Source organism: Nicotiana tabacum, chromosome 14, assembly GCF_000715075.1.
Source record: "Nicotiana tabacum cultivar K326 chromosome 14, ASM71507v2, whole genome shotgun sequence".
Lineage (NCBI taxonomy): Eukaryota > Viridiplantae > Streptophyta > Magnoliopsida > Solanales > Solanaceae > Nicotiana > Nicotiana tabacum.
In genome coordinates, this window is record NC_134093.1 from 50,154,863 (window position 1) to 50,175,688 (window position 20,826).

At 38.8% G+C, this 20,826-nt stretch overlaps 1 protein-coding gene across 1 annotated transcript in view; it reads right to left on the reverse strand.

The window, feature by feature from the left end:
• Positions 1–4,113: 4,113 nt before the first annotated feature.
• LOC142168939 (uncharacterized) overlaps positions 4,114–20,826 on the reverse strand; it is a 105,648-nt gene continuing 88,935 nt past the window's right edge. Inside the window, exons 13-16 of the mRNA XM_075230116.1 lie at positions 6,122–6,241; positions 5,035–5,190; positions 4,837–4,931; positions 4,114–4,498 (exon numbers count right to left, since the gene is read on the reverse strand). Of these exons, the coding sequence (XP_075086217.1) occupies positions 4,114–4,498; positions 4,837–4,931; positions 5,035–5,190; positions 6,122–6,241 (756 nt within the window). The remainder of the gene's footprint in view (positions 4,499–4,836; positions 4,932–5,034; positions 5,191–6,121; positions 6,242–20,826) is intronic.

Consider the following 20,826-nt stretch of genomic DNA (forward strand, 5'->3'; position numbering starts at 1 on the left):
GCAGAGTACGTTAAGAAAATTGTGTGCACCGAGGTGATTTTATCTATGATTTCATGATTTGATCATATTACTATTCTGTACTTGTTGGAATTTATCAACTGTATAGGTTATTAGCGAGCATCATTTATAATTCTTGCTTTTATTATCTCGTCGAGGTTAGTTATGATACTTGCTGAGTATATGCGTTCGGTTATACTTGTACTACACTTCTGCACCTTGTGTGCAGATCTTGGAACTGAGATGCTATAGGTGACGGCAACTGGCAGTGGAGATGTACTTGATTTTCGGATATAGGTACCATTTGTCGTTGGTAGTTTCAGATTTGTAATCTGTTTATGTACATTCCAAACAGATGTTGTATTTATTTCATACCAACTATGTAAATCTAAGTCTTAGTGGCTCATGACTTGCATTACCAACCCTTGTGTTTTGTATGAGAATTCAGTTATTTTATTTATTAATTCTTATAGTCCTCATTTAAATTGTGTCGACTGTTACTTGGCTTACCTAGCAGGTTGGGTTAGGTGCCATCACGACTTGGTAGATTTTGGGTCATGACAAGTTTGATGGTTGATTCTTGATTTTTAAAGTTATTTTGAACTTTCTAGCTTGTGAGCGAGTTTGTGTTAGTTTTATATACCTGTTGGAATAATTGGACGGGGTTCCGAGGGGCTCGGGTAAGTTTCAGGGTGGTTTTCGTTCATTTTTACAAAAATTGCAGTAGCTGATCTGATGCTAGTGTGATGTGCATCGTGAACGCGGAGCTTGTCTCGGGTTCGTGTAAGGTGATTTAGGGCAGGGGAAGGCTTACCTTCTTCGAACGCGGAGGAGATACTTCAAATGCAATGGTGTGGGGGGAGTTGAACTTCACGAACGTGGTAGCTCATTCACGAACACATAGGCTTCCAGTTTTTGGGGGAGGGGGTATGCGATTTTCTTCTCCACGAATGCGTGAGGTAGGATGCTAACGCAGAGGCTTGGGGAAGATAGCCTTTGCAAACATGAAGCAGCCTTCACGAATGCGATGGTCTGCTGACCATTGGCCTTCGCGAGTGCGATAGGTGCTCCGCGAATGTGAAGAGCACTTGACTCCGAGATATATAAAGGGATGAAAATCGGGATTTAGCTACCTTTCACCATTTGTTTACCTAGACCATGGATTTAGGATATTATTGAGAGGATTTTTACCCCAACTTCAAAGGTTTGTAATTTTCACTTAGTTTTTATTGATTTTCATGATTTTTACATTTTCACCTTTAAATCTAGAAATTTTAAGGGTAAAAGTTGGGGATTTTGGGTAAAACTAAAGAGATAATTTTGGGAATTTGAACCTCGATTTGATGTCTGATTTTGATACAAATCACATATGGATTCAAGAAAGAATGAAAAATCGAGATTTGGTATTGATTTCGGATTTCGACCAAGTGGGTCTGGGTTGACTTTTTGTTGACCTTTTCAAATATGATAAAGATTGAACCTTTTTTATACTAGGATAGTTTTTAATGCTTGTTTTGACTTATTTGAGTATTAATTGACTAGATTCGAGTTGTTTAGAGGTTTGTGCTAAAGGAAAAGCGGTATTGGAGGGTTGACTTGTTTAGGAAAGAGGTAAGTGTCTTGGTTAACCTTGATTTTAGAGAATTAGGCTATAGTTGGGTCTATATGCTACGTGATATATGTGTTAGGAGCGGCATATATGTGAGTGATAAGTGTATATGCGTTTGACAGGGTTTAAGCATACAGATAAAATTAACCTTATTTATTCCTTGTTTGCTTCATGTATTATTTCTCCTATGCTAAAATAGTTCGTTACAGTACTTGTTTATTTACATTCATGCTAGTAAGTATGTTTAGGTTTTGTTGAGATATTTGTAATTTACGGTTCTTGAGATCTTGGCTCGCTTATTGGTGCAAATGTTATGATTATTCTCTCACTTGGTGTATTATATTTAATCACTCGCCTTGATGTTATTATGCTCTTTACCTTACTTGGTACTGATTTACATATACTTAGTGAGGATGAGTGATTATGCACGACGCGTGTTTCCTTGCTATGATGATGAGAGATATTGCACGATGGGTATTTCCATGCTTTGAGGATGAGAGATATTGCACGATGGATATTTCTGTGCTGTCGGGATGAGAGATATTTCACCACGGGTTCTTCCATATTGTGAAGATGAGAGATATTGCATGACGGATATTTTCTTGCTGTGAGGATGGGTGTTATATGCACGATGGGTGTTTCTGTGCTATTAATATGATATCTTTTTCTCATTTCTCTTATTATGCGGATTTATGAATTTGACTTTATTTCTTTTCATAGTTATCGTTTCATACTCTTGGATTTGAGTTGCTCAGAAAGGCTTGGTGGTGATATATGAGAAACATGGTCGCTATTTCTTTTATTAACCGCTTTTAGTGTTTCTCATATTTATTTCTATTTTCTATCTTCCTATTTATCTTGTTATTCTTATTATTATTTCGGCAGAAAAGTTCAATACCTCCCCCCCCCCTCCCCCCCCCAAACTTGGCAACTTTTGTTTAATTCCCCCTTAAACTTCATAAAAACAAAACCCTCCCCTCCCCCTTCCCCCCAAACTTGGCAACTTTTGTTTAATTCCCCTTAAACTTCACGTGATCTCCCCCCCCCCCCCAAACATGAAAATTTTATAGTCTTGACCTCCTAGACACTGATATGGCAAAAAGTGTGAATATACTCTTGTTTAGGCGTGTAGGAGGGAAGAAAAATGGAAAAATTAGCTTCCAAGTGGGGTATTTTTTAAATATTAATTGCCACATAATGAAATATAATGTTTTATTTGTTCCAATTGTGTTTCTCGTTGTTACTTCTTTATATACATTGCATATTTTATCCCAATGGTATTTATTTCGATACAACGAATATATGTTATAACTTTTCAGTCCAAATTTTCAAAAGTTAGTTGAAACTGCATTTATTTTAGCAAAATAAAAAGAAGATTTAGCCAAAGTACTAAAGTGATTCAAATGGTGTATTTTCTACAAAAAGAAAAAAGTACTGGTCAAAATTTTACTATTTTTAGCTAAAATATCTATTTAGCCAATATATGGAGTTCCAACAATGTATTTTTTTAGATGCGATGATAATATATTTTAACTGTATATTTCTTCTTTTCCTGACCAAATATGTAAAAGTAACTTGATTGAAATATCATTATCTTTAACCAAATAAAAAGTTATAGTCAAAATAATGTTGTTTCAAGCGTTATTTACAAATTTCGCACGAAAAAATTGATTTAAATAGTTGGTGGACTTAAATAGATAAAAGTATATATTTTATTATAAGAAAAATACCACATTGACAAAAGAATCCATGTGGCAGCGCGTGTGTCACACTTTCATGGATTGTCAGCGTCCCGGAGGATCGAGGCTATGACATTACCAAGTTCAGGAGGAGTATTAAAGACCACGTGAAGTTAAAGAGGGAACTAAACAAAAATTGTCAAGTTCAGGGGGGGGTCCCGAACTATTCTGCCTATTATTTCACTTGTTATTTCTCTTGCATATTAACTGCACGGGTTTATAAGTAGGTGTGATGTCTTAGCGTCATCACTACCTCGTCAGGGTTAGGCTCAATACTTACTGAGTACATGAGACCGGTTGTACTCATACTATACTATTGTACTTCATGTGTAGATCCCGTCATTTGTCCCAGCAGAGTCTCAAGAGGTTACTATCTTGGACATCTAGGTGATTCGAGGTACTGCTATGTCTCCTTGCACTGACTCTGGAGTCACCTTCATTATCTCTATTGTTGTTCATTTTATTAGATAGTATTGTATTTCATTTCAGACTCTGTATTTAGTATTCCCTAGTACTCATTCACTCACTGACAACCACTCTTGGGGATTTGTTTAGATAGTGTATTGGTTTAGACTTATTATGTGATTGTGGAGATTTTACTCTCATTTATTATATCACACCGTTATATGTTAGTTTTGTATCTCTTATTATGGTTAACTGTTGTCTTGACTAGCAAGTAGCGTTAGGCGCCATCACGACCCTTTGGTTGAATATTTTATGTAGTGAAACTGACTCTTTTTCATAAGCCAGATTCTCATCCAACTGCACTCAACTGAAATGTAACACATGTGACTTGTCATTATAATACTTCTGAAGCATGAAAACATAAAATACCGGATAAACACCTGACAAGATGGGTGGCAAAGCAAGCCTGTAATCCACCTCACGAACTCTCTCTAAAACTTTAAATGGGCCAATATACTTAGGGCTCATATTACCCTTCTTCCCAAATCTCATCGCACCCTTCACAAGCAAAACTCTAAGAAGAACCTTTTCACCATCCATGATAGCCACATGACGAACCTTCCTATCAACATAACGCTTTTGCTTGGATTGCGATGTACGAAGTCTCCCCTGAATCAACTTCACCTTCTCTAGAACATCACGAACCAAAGCTGTATCCAATAATCTAGCCTCACCAGGCTCAAAGCAACTAACCAAAGAACGACATCACCTCCTATATAAGGCCTCATATGGAGCCATCTAGATACTAGTCTGGTAACTATTGTTGTAAGAAAACTTCGCCAATGGTAGAAACTGACCCCAATGTCCCCCAAAATCAATAACATAAGCTCTTAACTAAACAGAGCTTAGCATTGCAATTCACCCATAGACGAATGGGGTGTAAGAAGTCATAACCGAAATGAAATACATAGACTTAGTCGATCTATCCACAATGAACCAAACAACATCAAACTTTCTCAAGGTTCATGTAACCCAACTACAAAGTTCATAGCAATGCACTCCCATTTCCACTCTGGTATATCTAACCTCTGAACCAAACCACCTGGCTTCTGGTGCTCACACTTGACATGCTGATAATTCAAACATCGCGAAACATGTCCAACAATGTCCTTATTCATCCTCTACCACCAATAATTCCGCTTCAAATCACGATACATCTTCGTAATACAGGGTGAATAAAATACTACAAACTATGAGCATCCTCAAGAATCAACTCGTTCAAACCATCCACATTAGGAATACAAAGCCGACCTTGAAGTTGCAAACACTGTTATCTCCAATGACCATTTCCTTAGCACCACCTTGCAACATTGTGTCCTTTAGGACAAGAAGATAAGGATAATCATACAAACGAACCTTAATGCGCTCAAACAAGGACCACTACGCAACAACACGAGCAAGAAATCTGTTACGCTCGTAAATACAAATCTATTAGCCAAGACATGAACAACCATAGCCAAGTCCTCTCCTCAACTAGAATGAATGCCAAACTATCCATACTTTATGCCTTCCCACTCAAGGAATCCACTAGAATATTCACCTTACTTGAATAATACAAGATAGTAATATCATAATCCTTAAGCAACTCAAGTCATTGCTACTACCTCAAATTCAAATCCTTTTGCTTGAACAAGTGCTGAAGACTTCTATTATCCATATAAACCTCACATGACACACCACACCCAATCTTGAGTGCATACACAATAGCCGCCAACTACAAATTATGAACCGGATAATTCTTGTCATGGGGCTTCAACTGTTGTAACGTATAAGCAATCATGCTATCATCTTGCATCAACACTGCACCAAGACCCATGCGTGAAGCATCACAATACACAGTGTATGACCCTAAAACTATAGGGAACACCAACACTGGAGCTGTAGTTAAAGTAGTGTTGAGCTTTTGAAATCTCTCCCCATACTCATTAGACCATCTAAAAGAATAACCTTTATCAGTTAACTTGGTAAGTGGGGCTACAATGGATGAAAACCCATGCACAAAACGACGATAGTAGCCAGCCAAACCCTAGAAACTCCTAAACTCTATAGTTGTAGAAGGTCTAGGCCAACCCTGTACCGCCTTAATCTTCTTCGAATACACCTTGATATCATCACCAGACACCACTAAGCCTAAGAATGCCACCGAATCCAACCAAACCTCGCACTTAAAAACTTAGCATATAACTTCTTCTCCCTCAGAATCTTAAGCACAATTCTCAAAGGCTGCTCGTGCTCCTTCCTACTATGAAAATATACCAAGATATCAATCAATGAATAAAATGACAAAAGAATTCAAATATGACAGGAATACATTGTTCATCAAATGTATAAAAGCTGCAAGAGCATTAGTCAAACCAAAGGACATCAACAAAAACTCATAATGTCCATAACGAGTCCTGAAAGCCGTTTTAGGGATGTCTGGATCCCTAATCTTCATTGATGTTAACATGATCTTAAATCAATCTTTGAGAAAACTCTGACACCCAACATCTGATCAAATAAATTACCAATACGAGGTAATGGATACTTCTTCTTGATAGTGACGTTGTTCAACTACTGACCTTGTTTAACTTCCTATAGCAAATGCAAATCCTCATGGAACCATCCTTCTTCTTTACAAACAACAACGGCGTACCTCGAGGAGAAACATTCGATCTAAAGAACCCCTTATCCAAAAACTCATACAACTGTTGATCTAAAGAACCCCTTATCCAAAAACTCATGCAACTGCTCCTTTACTCTTTATGTAACAACCCGACCGGTCGTTTTGAGCCCTAACACGTCGTTCGGTAGTTTGAGGCCATGAGTAGATTCACTTTAGGTATTATGACTTGTACATGTGATCAGAATTGATTTTCAGGAAGTCCGGAGTTGATTTAGAAAGAAAATTCTCATTTCGGAAGCTTTAAGTTGGAATAATTTACTAGGGTGTGATTTTGAGTAAACGACCTTAGAATCGGTATTTGAAGGCTCCAACAGGTTTGTATGACGATTTTGGACTTGGGCGTATGTCCGGATCGGATTTTGGATGACCCGGTAGCATTTTGGCATCTATTGTGGAAAGTTGGCACTTTGGAAGGATTTCATAAATTTGGGTTGAAGTGCATTTCAATGTTATCGATGTCCGTTTGGGATTCCAAGCTTGGTAATAGCTCCGTATGGTGATTCTGGACTTAGGGGCGCGTCCGGAAGTGGATTTGGAGGTCAATAGGTCGGTTCAGGGTCATTTGGCGAAAAATGGAAATTTGATGTTTTTGGAAAGTTTGACCGTGGGTGGACTTATTGATATCGAGTTTGGATTCTAGTTCTGGAAGTTGGAGTAGGTCCGCAATGTCATTTAAGACTTATACGCAAAATCTAGCATCATTCCGAGTTGATTTGATAGGAATACGAGGCGCGAGAGTATTTTTATAATTTTTCGAGTTCATGAGTTAATCCATGCGTTTTGGCGTCCGATTCGTGTGTTAATCAATGTGTGTGTTTTGGGTGGAGCCCCGAGGGCTCGGGTGAGTTTCAGACATTTGAAAGGATAAGAAAAACTTCTATTTTTCTGGTGTTTATTGGTAGCTATTGCAGGTCTTGCAAATGCGAGAATTTGTTCGCATTTGCGAAGAATCCTGATCTGGGCATAGCTCGCATTTGCGAGAAATCAGTCGCATTTGCGACATTGACAGGGTTCGCATTTGTGATTCCTTGGTCACATTTGCGACCTTGGCAGTGGGAGCGCAATTCACATTTGCGATGTTTTTGTCGCATTTGCGACCTTCGCATTAGTTAACCAGATGTCGCAAATGCGATATCTGAGTCCGTGCACAACTTTATTAAATGCAAAACATAGGCCATTTAGCTCATTTCTTTCATCTCTTGGGCGATTTTGGGAGTTCTTAGAATACGGTTTTCACCTAGCACTTTGAGGTAAGTAATTTCTATACAACATGAGTTAAATACATAGATTAGGGGTAGATTAACATGTAAAAATTGATGAAATCAAGGGTTTTGATAAAAATGGGATTAACCCATGAAAATGATTATGGAGTTAGATAAAAATAATATATTTGAGTTCATGAGGTTATGGGTAACAATTTTCTTCAAAAACTTCCGGAATTTGGGCACGTGGGCCCGGGGGTGAATTTTAGGAATTCTTCAATTTGGGTTGGAAAAATTACTTTAATAGTTGGGATGCGAACTCTTGAGCATGTATTGACTATTTTATATAACATTTGACTAGGTTCGGGTCATTTGGCACAGAGTTGAGGATTTAAAGCACAATTTTGGACCGGAAAGTAAGCTTTGAGACGAGGTAAGTCTCCTGTCTAACTCTGTGAGGGGGAAACTACCCCTAGGTGATATATTTAATATGTGAAACTTGTTGCGGGGATTGCGTACACACGAGGTGATGAGAGTCCATATGTAGTTATATCCATGTTATTGTCCGGGTAGACATAGGTTCACCCCATGCTGTACTTGTACTATAGGGATTATCCTTGCTCGTTTAATTCTTTTATTTCGCATTACAACTTGAGACTAGACATGCATAGAGTGATATACTTGCTATTGTAATGTTTTCGCGAGTTTCATGACATGCCACAGAATACTTGTGTTCCTCTTACGGATTTGTTCAGCGCTATGTGTTTTCAACTAAAGGTTTTCTTTAAAATTATAACTTACACGTTTATTAGTGAGTGGGGGCAAAGACCCGTTAAAGCTTCTTATTCTAATGGGATCGGGCAGTTCGCCTCGGCAGGATTTATGTACCACACTCTCATAGGAGCGGGCCGTTCGCCTCGGCAAGTTAATAGATGCATCTATGGTTCGTGTCGTTCGACCCTCGGCAGTGTATAGATTATTATGGGATCGAGTCGTACACCTCGGCATTTCTATAAAATATCCTCATGAAATCGTGCATAACTTTTGGCAAGAAGCCAGTTTATCTGTGAGTTCTTCATGATTTGAAGTATAACTACCCATTTTGGTGAGGTCCACTATATATTTATATATATGCTCCTGTTGAGGAGGAAATTTGCTAATTGAGAGCTTGATCCTATTATAAAGAAGAGAATTGTACCACGTATTTATACGTGTTTATTTTATTTATTTACTCTGCCTCATATTTATTCATCTCTTGATTGTACCTGATATTATTGGACCACTAGTGAGTATCGATGTCGACCCCTCGTCACTACTCCTCTAGGGTTAGGCTAGATACTTACTGGGTACACGTTGATTTACGTACTCATACTACACTTTCTGCACATTTTTGTGCAGGTACTTTTATGTCTGGTGGTCCTTTGGGCGCGGAGGCACGGATGATGCAGGGACTTACCGTGAGCTACATTTCATGTTATGATCCACAACCAGCAGAGTCTCCTTCAGAGTTATTTATATTCTCCTGTCCAATTTGTATTTCGGATAGATGTTGTATTTTATTTTACTACCTCGTAAATGCTTATGCACTTGTGACACCAGATTTTAGGGATGATTATGGGTTATTCTGTATTGTTGTTGTGAAGATATTATCATTTACTCTGTAAAATTTTATCTCTTACTATTCAATTGAAGGAAATTTATGATTTCAAAAATACTAAAATGAGTAATTAAGTTAAACTTTTATTGTTGGCTTGCCTGACAGTGGTGTTAGGTGCCATCACGACCTTTAATTGATTTTGGGTCGTGAAAACATGGTATCATAGCTCTAGGTTCACTTAGGTCTCACGAGTCATGAGCGAGTCTAGTAGAGTCTTGTGGATCGGTACGAAGACGTCTGTACATATCTTCGAGAGGCTACAGGGCTGATAGGAGCACTTCCCTTCTTGATTCTTCATCGTGCGATTTAATTCCTTTGAGGCTTGCACCTTTATTTCTTTCCTACTCAATCTTATCTGACATGAAGTGCTTGTTATCAATTGGGAATCGAGGAATTTTAATGCTACTATAGATGTGGTGTAGGATGTTTCTCCCTGCGTAATTGCTTGGGCTATGGTCGTCGCCTTGCGAAGGCTGTCCTGTTATTTTAGCTCAGTATCAGTAATTCCTATGGGTTTGAAGTTGAGCATTTGTTGTTATAATGATTCATGAGTTGTTATCGCATAGTATTGATGTAATGGTAAAATTCTTGTCTATGTGTCGGGGTAGTGAATGACTTGAAAGGAGGTTATTCTCAGTGCATGATTCAGAGGTTCATCATTTTATTTCAAGCGGAGGAAAGGAAATTGGACTATGAATGTTCAGGGTTGGGTTGATAGAGTAACGAGACTTGGTATTTTCGAGTATGGCAAAATTTTCATTTGTGATGTGGTGTCGTTTTCCTTGGTGAATGTGTAAAGTTTGCCGGTGTTATGGTTTTCTTCAATTCGCCTTCGGGGCAGGGTATGGTGAAATGGTGCCAGGGAAGCGGCCGTCAGAGATCGCGGTGTGCTGTGGTTCAGAATTGAATCGGTGTTCCTAGTGTTGATAGCTTGATAAATGTGATCTTTAGGGAGGTTTAAAGTTGGTAGTGATCTATTAATCCAAGTGCTACATAGATGGATTTTGATTTACGGCAACAGCTGGACAGCGAAGGATGAGGAAGGACATGGCGGAAGGGAGTCTCGCGGTGGTTGAATTACTAGTAGATTAAGTATGAAAAGCAGAAGTCGGGAAGTTGCCCAAAGGAGAGGGTTTGACCAAAGTAGGAGAGCGGCAGAGTAGCATATGGGTTCTGTGGTAGGATATGTCACGACCCAAAATCCCAACTTGTCGTGGTGGCACCTATCTCGATACTAGGAAAGCCTATAATCTCGATAAACCACAATTTCTCTTAAGTTTGAAAATACAATAATTTAACACAATACAAAATCTCACAAATAATGACATGAACACTCCCCAAAACCTGGTGTAACCGAGTACATGAGCATCTAATATGAGTACAAGTCTGGAAAATATGGTCTATAATAATCTGAGGCCAAACACAGTGAACAAGGAGATAGAGAAGGAGAGACAAGGTCTGCGGAACACCAGAACAACCTCAAAATCTCCTGAAAATCAACCGCGCGAAAAGGATCAACACCCGCTTTGTCCGAAACACCTGGATCTGCACCCGAAGTGCAGGGTGTAGTATGAGTACAACCAACTCAGCAAGTAACAATAATAAATAAGGAACTGAAGATAGTAACGAGCTACACAGTTATGGTTCATTTCCAGTAATTCCAGCAAAGAATAGACATGCTATCAAATCTGGCAGTTTAATGTCAAATCAATTTTTTTTATATAGTTCCTGTTCATGTAATCCGTATATCAACAATCTTTCGGAGATTTCACAACAATGACAGATAGCAACTAAGTGCAACAACAAATGGAAATCAAGTACCACCTCTTTGGACAACAATCACTCTCTCTTCTCCCAGCCCTGATCACTCCCTAGGCTCCCAGCCCTCATCACTCACTCTCAATGGGTACCCCCGCTCACTGGGGGTGTACAGACTCACGATGGGCTCCTACAGCCCAAGCGCTATAAGCACGGACAACTCACGTGCTGAACGGACAACTCATGTCCTATAATATAAATATCTGGATCCGCACGGCCAACTCACGTGCAATAATAAGCCAATAAGGCCTGCTGCAGGCGGGCAACCCCAATCCATAAAATATCCTCACAATCAGGCCCTCGGCCTCCCGCAGTCATAAATCTCTCCAGTCTCACGGGCTCTCAAAAATCATGAATCAGCCCAAACAACAATGATATGATGTATCAATAATAATAATAGAGACTGAGATAAAATGTGCAAGTAAAAACTGAGACTGAGTAAATATAGCATTTAGCAGGCAATTCAACAAGTACACGACCTCTGTGGGTCCCACCAGTACTATCACATAGCCTAAACATGATTTCTAATATGATTTACAGTCAAATTTTATCAACACATAGAGGGCATATAGCTAACAACAAATTATTCAACTTTACAGTTTTTCGGGACGGACCAAGTCACAATCCCCTCAGTGCACGCCCACACGCTCGTCACCTTGCATGTGTGTCACCTCCAAAATAATCACATGATACCAAAATTCAGGGTTTCATACCCTCAGGACCAGATTTAAAACTGTTACATACCTCAAACCGTGTAATTCTTTATTCCGATATGCCCTTTCCACGAGAATTGGTCTCCAAAACCTTGTATGTATCCACAATTAATTCGATTCAATCAATACCAATTATTGTAATTAATTCCATATGAAAATACTAATTTTTCCAATAAAATCCGAATTTAACTCAAAAATCATCCGTGGGTCCCACATCTCGAAACCCAACAAAAGTTACAAAATATGAACGCCCATCCAACCACGAGTCCAACCATACAAATTTCACCAAATTCCGACATCAACTCGACCCTCAAATCTTCAATTAAAGTCATTGAAGATTTCTACCATTTTCAACCCAATATATACCCATTTGAACTCAACAATCTTTCCATAAACCTTATTGATATGTATAAACGATACTATTACACCCAAGAATCAAACTCTTAATTACCCATCTTTACCCAAACTCGAAATTGAAGACTAGGGGTTAGAACCTTACCTCTTGGGTGAAGATCTTGTGATATTTCCTTGTTGGATTTCAAAGCTTGAACAAGATCTTGATGAACAAAGCACTTGAGCTTCTTCCTCTCTCTAGAACACTCTCCCTTCTCTCTAAAAATGTCAGATTATTTGTTCCAAAATGAGTCCCAAAGCCTATTTATCAAAATGGGGTCGGGTTATGAAAATAGAAAAATTAACCCTCAGAAAGCAGGTCCGCAGTCGCATAATGGTTTGCAGAATTGGTATGCGGGTCGCAAAATTCACCGCAAAATCGATGCCCAGAAATGGGCTTCACTGGACAGGTTTGCGACCATTTTGCGGTCGCATAACTACTTCTGGGATCGCATAATGGTTGTGCGGTCGCATAATCGCATTTTTTCCAGACTTTGGTAATTGGGTCATAACTTCTTGTAGGAATGTCCAAATGACGAACGGTTTGAATCGTTAGAAACTAGACTCGAAAATCCTTCATTTGATAGGTAGAACATCACATAACTCCATATATATATATATATATATATATATATATATATATATATATATATATATATATATATATTCTCTTTATTCATGAATGAACTCACTAGAAACTTTAGTCTATTATGAAATTTCCAACATCTACATTCGATGCCGAAACCTATCGAATCAAGTCCGACTGACCTCAAATTTTTCACACAAGTCATAAATGACATAACGGACCTATTCCAATTTACAGAATTGAATTCCGACCCCGATATCAAAAAGTCAACTCCCCAGTCAAACTTTCTAAAAATTCAACTTTCGGCATTTCAAGCCAAATTCTACTACGTACCTCCAAATAATTTTCCGGACACGCTCCTAAGTCCAAAATCACCATACGGAGATATTGGAATTATCAAAACTCCATTTTGAGGTTGTTTACACATAAGTCGACATCCGGTCAACTATTTCAACTTAAGTTTCCAACATGAAATTCTTTCTTCCAAGCTAACTCCGAAGTACCTTAAAACCAAAACCGATAATTTACAAAAGTCATAATTCCTCGTAGGAAGTTATTCAATACTTCAAATAGTTGAAAGGAGCGTAAATGCTTAAAACGACCGGTTGGGTCGTTATAATCTCCCCCACTTAAACATACTTTCGTCCTCGAACATGCCAAGAGTTGTTTCCAAGCCACCACATCACTTTTCCATCTTACTACGCACGTACCCGGGGGTGATCTTACGTCACCCTATTCTATATAGGCCTGACCGCACAACATAACTGAAAATCATTAATTTAACCTTAGCCCAAAAACCATGGAGCTGAATTTCTAACATCCAGAATTCTTTTCAATACCCGAATCTCACATCTACACACTGTATAAGTATGAACAAGCTATATTCAGCCATAACTATAGTCCCAGATAAAATCACTTTCTATGCTGACCTTCAATATTATCCTCCCAATATACCGGAATCCAACCTAATAGTATCCATTCTAGGTCCAATGACCTTATATTATTAAACACAACTATCCTATTGAGATGCCACACCAATACAACTCAATCCACAACTGCGCAACTTTGTACCCAAAAATGGAAAATGTCTCAAAGTAGAGAACCGTATTGTAAGTTCAACAAGAACCACCACAACTGTAATGCTATAATCTCATTATATATTGTACAACTGATACATACAAGTTAAATAACAGTAACCATCTCTTTTAGAGCTCACATTAACATTACTCACACGGACAACTCACGTGCTATCGTATCAATATCTGAACCTGCACGAACAACTCACATGACAAAAACATCAGTATATGGATCCGCACGGACAACTCACGTGCCAATAACGTAATCCGCCAGGCATGGTCACAGGCCTCCAGTCCAAGCATATCATAGAAGAGCAATCAAATAATTACACATGTATGTGATAAATGAAATAAGATTCGCATGCTCCTGGACTGGTATAAATAACACGCCATAGCGTAAGCATGTGCAAAGTCTGGTGTCACATTTCAAATTGGCAAGTTAACGCAAAAATAGTTACTACCCCATTTATTCAGGGGAATTAATCTCTTTTAAACCTCAAATGTATCCCAGATAGTTCTCAAAAAAGGTACGAACACGAGAAACATTATAACTTTATGCTCAATAGTCAACTCTAGGCATATCATAGCCTAAGCATTCTTTCTAGTATGAGTACTTGTCCTGATGTTCGCACATTGGCTCAAACCTCACATATATATGCACACTTATAGTGCGTAACTATTACAATTAATTAACTCAACTAGTGCCTCCACTGAGTAAAAATAAAATACTCACCTCAAACAGGATGCAACTTGAAATAATATACTTCTGAGAACTCCTAGTCTCCAAATTCATCAAACACATGAATCACCGTAACTGATCCCAACTCCAGCACTAGAATGACTAGCACATATTCTTTTCACGATCTTTCCAGGAGGAATACTTTCATAATTCTTTCGTGCCATATAGAAATAATTTGAATATTAGCAGTCTATAACCCAGGTGGGTACTGCAATATCGATGAACATCCGTAAGTCAAAACATAATGCGCCTTCTGAAATGCGCACCTTTCTCAGGGATCCTCGGGCAGTTATAACATTCCTCTAAATATTTAAAACTGACTATTCTGTCTAAAATTCGTGATCTTTCTTTCAAGAATGAACTGCCACCTTATGCGTGTGAATCTAAATCCTGCACACCACACCACATCTACCATGTGAAAGGCACAAGAATCTCATTATCAACTCTGAGTTACCGGCAAATTACATACCCGGTTAGTTAGAAACCTTTCTCTCGCTTCCTTCCAGGAGGAAATCACAATATACAACATGTTTCCCACACCAGTAGAAAATATCCGGTTCAAACCGTCAAGAACACTTTGAAATCCATCTGCACATAAGTAAGCTATTAGAACTAAATTCCTCTAACTCGACCAAACCACGTAGGTCACCAAAACCCAAGAATATTGCCACCAAAACATCTGTAGAGTCTCTCCACATCATAATTACCCTTATAAATACCATAACTGAAACACCCACTCTGAAAATACCTTAATTGAGTCTAAGGCGGTTTCGTTCACCTTCCTGATACCGAAATATAAATTCCCTAATGATATACAAAAATGGCACAAGTCTCGACACCATCCAACTAAAATCTCATATTTTAGCCATAAACGAATCCGCCAAAAATTCTTAGTTGTTACATATTAATCTTGAATCCATTGGAACTTTCTCGAGAGTCACCCCCTTTGTTCAAATCCACATTACACCACCCAAATAGGCCAAAAGACACGTTCCCCATTAGCACAACAACACTCAAAGGAGTAACTCTACTTTAATACCACCTATCAAATTCATACTCCGTGCGCACTACATCATTCACAAATAACAACTCACTCATCCCACGATTTTCATATACTCCTAAAGAGAAATATAACCCATATCTAGAAATTTCCTTACTCTACTCATTCTCGAACTCCACCTCTGCAAGTCATCACCGATTCCCAAGTATACTTCAAACCAAAACAAAAAATATTTGAAACATAACCATGAATTGAGTTGTCAATAGCAGGCTCCCCCACTTGGCTCAAAGCCATAGATTAAAACACTTCATAACTCACAATACCCATACTTTATTACATCCATAATACTACAGTCAGTTCAACGAAAATTCTTCTCAAGATAAAGACACAGCAACCATAATTACCTCAAGCATCTGCTAAATTCGCATTTATTCTCGTGACAGTCAAGTCAACTTTCTCAACAAGATTCAAATTCAAATCCCAATACATCTGCCCTACTGGTAGAAAAGAAGATTCTCCGCACAACATTATAAAGATCACACCTCTAAAGTTTATTCCGCAGGTGATAACCCGCATGTTTAGCCTCAAAATAGCATCTTTCTATACCCATTTTACTCCCACAACTCCTACGTAATCACTTAAACTTCATGAGTTTGAACTCATCAACAAGACATGAAAATTCAATTTGTTCCACAATTACACCACATAAAAGATTCTTCAACACATTCATAACTCGAGACTCTATGTCAAATCGAGACAGAAATCAAATACCCAATAGTCCCTTTTTACATTCCTTAACCATATGAATATATCCCACGGTCACAATAAAATCATCATATGGTTATCTAACTATTCATCGAGCTATAAATTCCACTCATAGGGACACTACCACCGAACATATGAGTCCAATTGTACAAGTTCATACAACTGAAACTACCGAGCCTAAGTTGCGGTCTAATCCTGGCCTCAAGTCATCCAGACTGTCCCATCACCAAAACACAGAATACACCGTTTGAACCTCGTTCATTAAATAACAAGCCGTGATGCACAACTGATACCGAGCGCTTATGTGTACATACGAATGCGTGGAAGGAATTCAAAGAGTTATGTTTCAAGCTAAATCAATTCTGCACAGTAAAATTCAAGAATGTGAAGTTTTTCCTAAGGGTTCGGCAGCCTCTCGAAGATAAGTACAGACATCTCCGTACCAATCCGCAAGACTCTACTAAACCTGCTCATGACTCGCGAGACCTATGTAACCTAGGCTCTGATACCAACTTGTCACGACCCAAAATAGCTAACCAGTAATGATGGCACCTATCGTGGAACTAGGCAAGCTGACATTCTCAATATGCTTTCAATGTATAACAGAAGTGAGCTAAAGCAATTAAACTAACACAATATAAAATCTCACAAATAGTGACATGAACACTCCCCAAAACCTGGTGTCACCGAGTACATGAGCATCTAATATGAGTACAAGTCTAGAAAATATGGTCTATAATAGTCTAAGGCCAAACACAGTGAACAAGAAGATAGAGAAGGAGAGACAAGATCTGCGAAACATGGCAGCTACCTCAAAATCTCTTGAAAATCAACCGCGCGAAAAGGATCAACACCCGCTATGTCCGGGAACACCTGGATCTGCACCCGAAGTGTAGGGTGTAGTATGAGTACAACCAACTCAACAAGTAACAATAAGAAATAAGGAACTGAAGATAGTAACGAGCTACACAATTATGGTTCATTTCCAATAATTTCGGCAAAGAATAGACATGCTATCAAATCTGGCAGTTTAATGTTAAATCAATATTTTTATACAGTTCCTGTTCATGTAATCCGTATATAAACAATATTTCAGAGATTTCACAACAATGACAGATAGCAACTAAGTGCAACAACAAATGGAAATCAAGTACCACCTCTTAGGACAACAATCACTCTCTGGGATTCCAGCACTCATCACTCACTCTCAACGGGTACCCGCGCTCACTGGGGGTGTACAGACTCATGAGGGGCTCCTACAGCCCAAGCTCTATAAGCAGGGACAAATCACATGCTGCACGGACAACTCACATGCCATAATATAAATATCCGGATCCATACGGCCAACTCAGGTTATGCACGGATAAGGATCCGCACGACCAACTCACGTGCTGCACGGCCAACTCACGTGCAATAATAAGACAATAAGTCCTGCTGCAGGCAGGCAACCCCGATCCATAAAATATCCTCATAATCAGGCCCTCAGCCTCCCGCAGTTATAAATCTCTCCAGTCTCTCGGGCTCTCAAAAATCATGAATTAGCCCAAACAACAATGATATGATGTATCAATAATAATAACAGAGACTGAGATAAAATGTGCAAGTAAAAACTGAGACTGAGTAAATATAGCATTTAGCAGGCAATTCAACAAGTACACGACCTTTGTGGGTCCCAACAATACTATCACATAGCCTAAGCATGATTTCTAACATGATTTACAGTCAAATTTTAACAACACATAGAGGGCATATAGCTAACAATAAATTATTCAACTTTACAGTTTCCCGGGACGGATCAAGTCACAATCCCCTCGGTGCACGCCCACACGCTCCTCACCTAGCATGTGCGTCACCTTCAAAATAATCACATGATACCAAAATCCTGGGTTTCATACCCTCTGGACCAGATTTAAAACTGTTACTTACCTCAAACCGTGTAATTCTTTATTCCGATATGCCCTTGCCATGAGAATTGATCTCCAAAAGACTCGTATCTAGCCACAATTAATTCGATTAAATCAATACCAAATATTGTAATTAATTCCATAAGGAAATACTATTTTTTCCAATAAAATCCGAAATTGACTCAAAAATCGCTCGTGGGTCCCACATCTCGGAACCCGACAAAGGTTACATAATATGAACGCCCATCCAACCACGAGTCCAACCATAAAAATTTCACCAAACTCTGACATCAACTCGACCCTAAAATCTTCAATTAAAGTCTTTGAAGATTTCTACCATTTTCAACCCAATCTATACCCATTTGAATTCAACAATCTTTCCAAAAACCTTGTTGATATGTATAATGTCATGACCCAACTGGAGGGTCATGACTAGCACCCGGGCCATACTTGCCGAGCACCAACGTACATTTTATCTAACCTTCCTTATTATCTTTAAGGGCCGACAAGATCAATATAAATAGTAGACATGGATCATGAACATCCAACAATTAAAGATAATGTCATGAACATACATAATATGAGACGACAAGACTGTCAAGAAACTATATATAAGGTACGAGCTATCATGATGCCATGAAAGACTATACAACAAAAATCAGCCGAAAAGGCATTCTAAACCATACATAAGTCGACACCTGTCTATGAGCCTCTAAAGGAACATAAGTGCTACAACATTGCCGGAACAGGGCCCCGACATACCCATAATGTCTATAACAAAAATGCATACCAAGACCACGGCAAGTCCGGAGAAGGGATCTCGCCAATAACCGCTGAACTGGACAGCCTACTGTGGTGGGGGAGCTATGTCTACCTGTCTATCAGGACCTGCAGCACGACATGCAGCGTCCACAAATAAAAAGGACGTCAGTACGAATAAAGTACTGAGTATGTGAGGCAAGAAAGCATAAGTAAGAACAGTAATATAAACAGGGATAGAGAATATACAACCTGTGACATCTGGGTACCTCTGAGGGCTACTGACATGAAATACATGATACATACATATATATACATAAACTTTTAAAACATACGCCTTTGTGGGCATCACCATCATCATATCGTACCCGGCCATAATAGGCTCGGTAAAACGTACGCGGCCATCATAGGGCTCGGTAGAATCGTACCCGGCCACGTGGAGCTCGGTAAAACCCAACTGATCAGTGGTTGCACAATAGGTGCCGTACCCGGCCGACTATAGCACGGCTCGGTAGAGTAAAATAGATACATATATATGATGCATGCTGGACTCATTGGAATCACATTTTGAACCTTTCGGAGTGACATAAGGTTGGTATCCTTCGTACACATTATTAGGATTAACTCTTCATCAAGAATCTTATAAGAATCAGGAACTACCAACAACATTGATAATATAAGAATAAGAGAAGTAACATCAATATCAATCGTTTCGTAAGAAGGGCAGCAATGTAAGTACTGCTAGCTTCTAAGAGTAGAGTATCTTTGGGAGCTCGTTCATTACATTATGTACAATCGGAGTCGTGCAAAAGAATGAAGGGGATAGCCTCACATACCTTGTATATACTGCCCAACCTCAAGCTATGCAAATGTCACGACTCCTTAGTCTACAATAAGAGAAATGACACTATCATTATCGTTTAAGCGTCGTAACTATTATGTATCGACCGCAACCTATTTTACGATAAAACGGACAGCACCTCCCCTATTTATATGACTTCACACAAGTCAATACAATCACCAAACAGCCCAAACAACATCATTAATAATCATATTGAGCCTCCCAAAACAGTCCACCAACCAACAACATTACTACCAAGCCTTTCGATATATATTTCACAAGATCTAGCTTCAACGACTTAGCCGCAACTTGGATAATCCTAAATATATATATAGAGTAAGAGGTTCCTTACCTTTAAACAGAAACAACAACTCCAATTTGACCTTAATTTTCCACGAAATATCTCTCCAATTCTGCCACAAGAACAAGGAAGCGAAACTAGCAATCAATTCGGGTTTTTCGGCACTAGAATTACTTTAGAAGACTTGAAATCACCTAGGGTTGATATTAAAAACTTGAAGGAATATTTACAGAACATAAAACACTTAAAACAACCTCCCACACGAGCTGGAACAACACAAAAATCAGCAACAACAAGAAGAACAAGAAACTTACTAGCGCCACGGGATTCCCGACACTTGATTTGTGTTGTTTGCCCTTTGTTTGGGTCTTGGATCATGAGAGAACCTTGAGAGAGTGTTTTTAGGGTTCTAAGGTCTGAATATACTGAAAAATAATGACTTAAAACGGGGTTGAGGTATATTATATATATCCATATGTCTTAAACCGCCTATGTGGGCCCCATAGAGAGATGCTTGGCGCACTCTCACGAAAACGCGAATATCTCTCTATTCCGAGATCGTATCGACGAACGGTTTAATGCGTTGGAAACTAGACT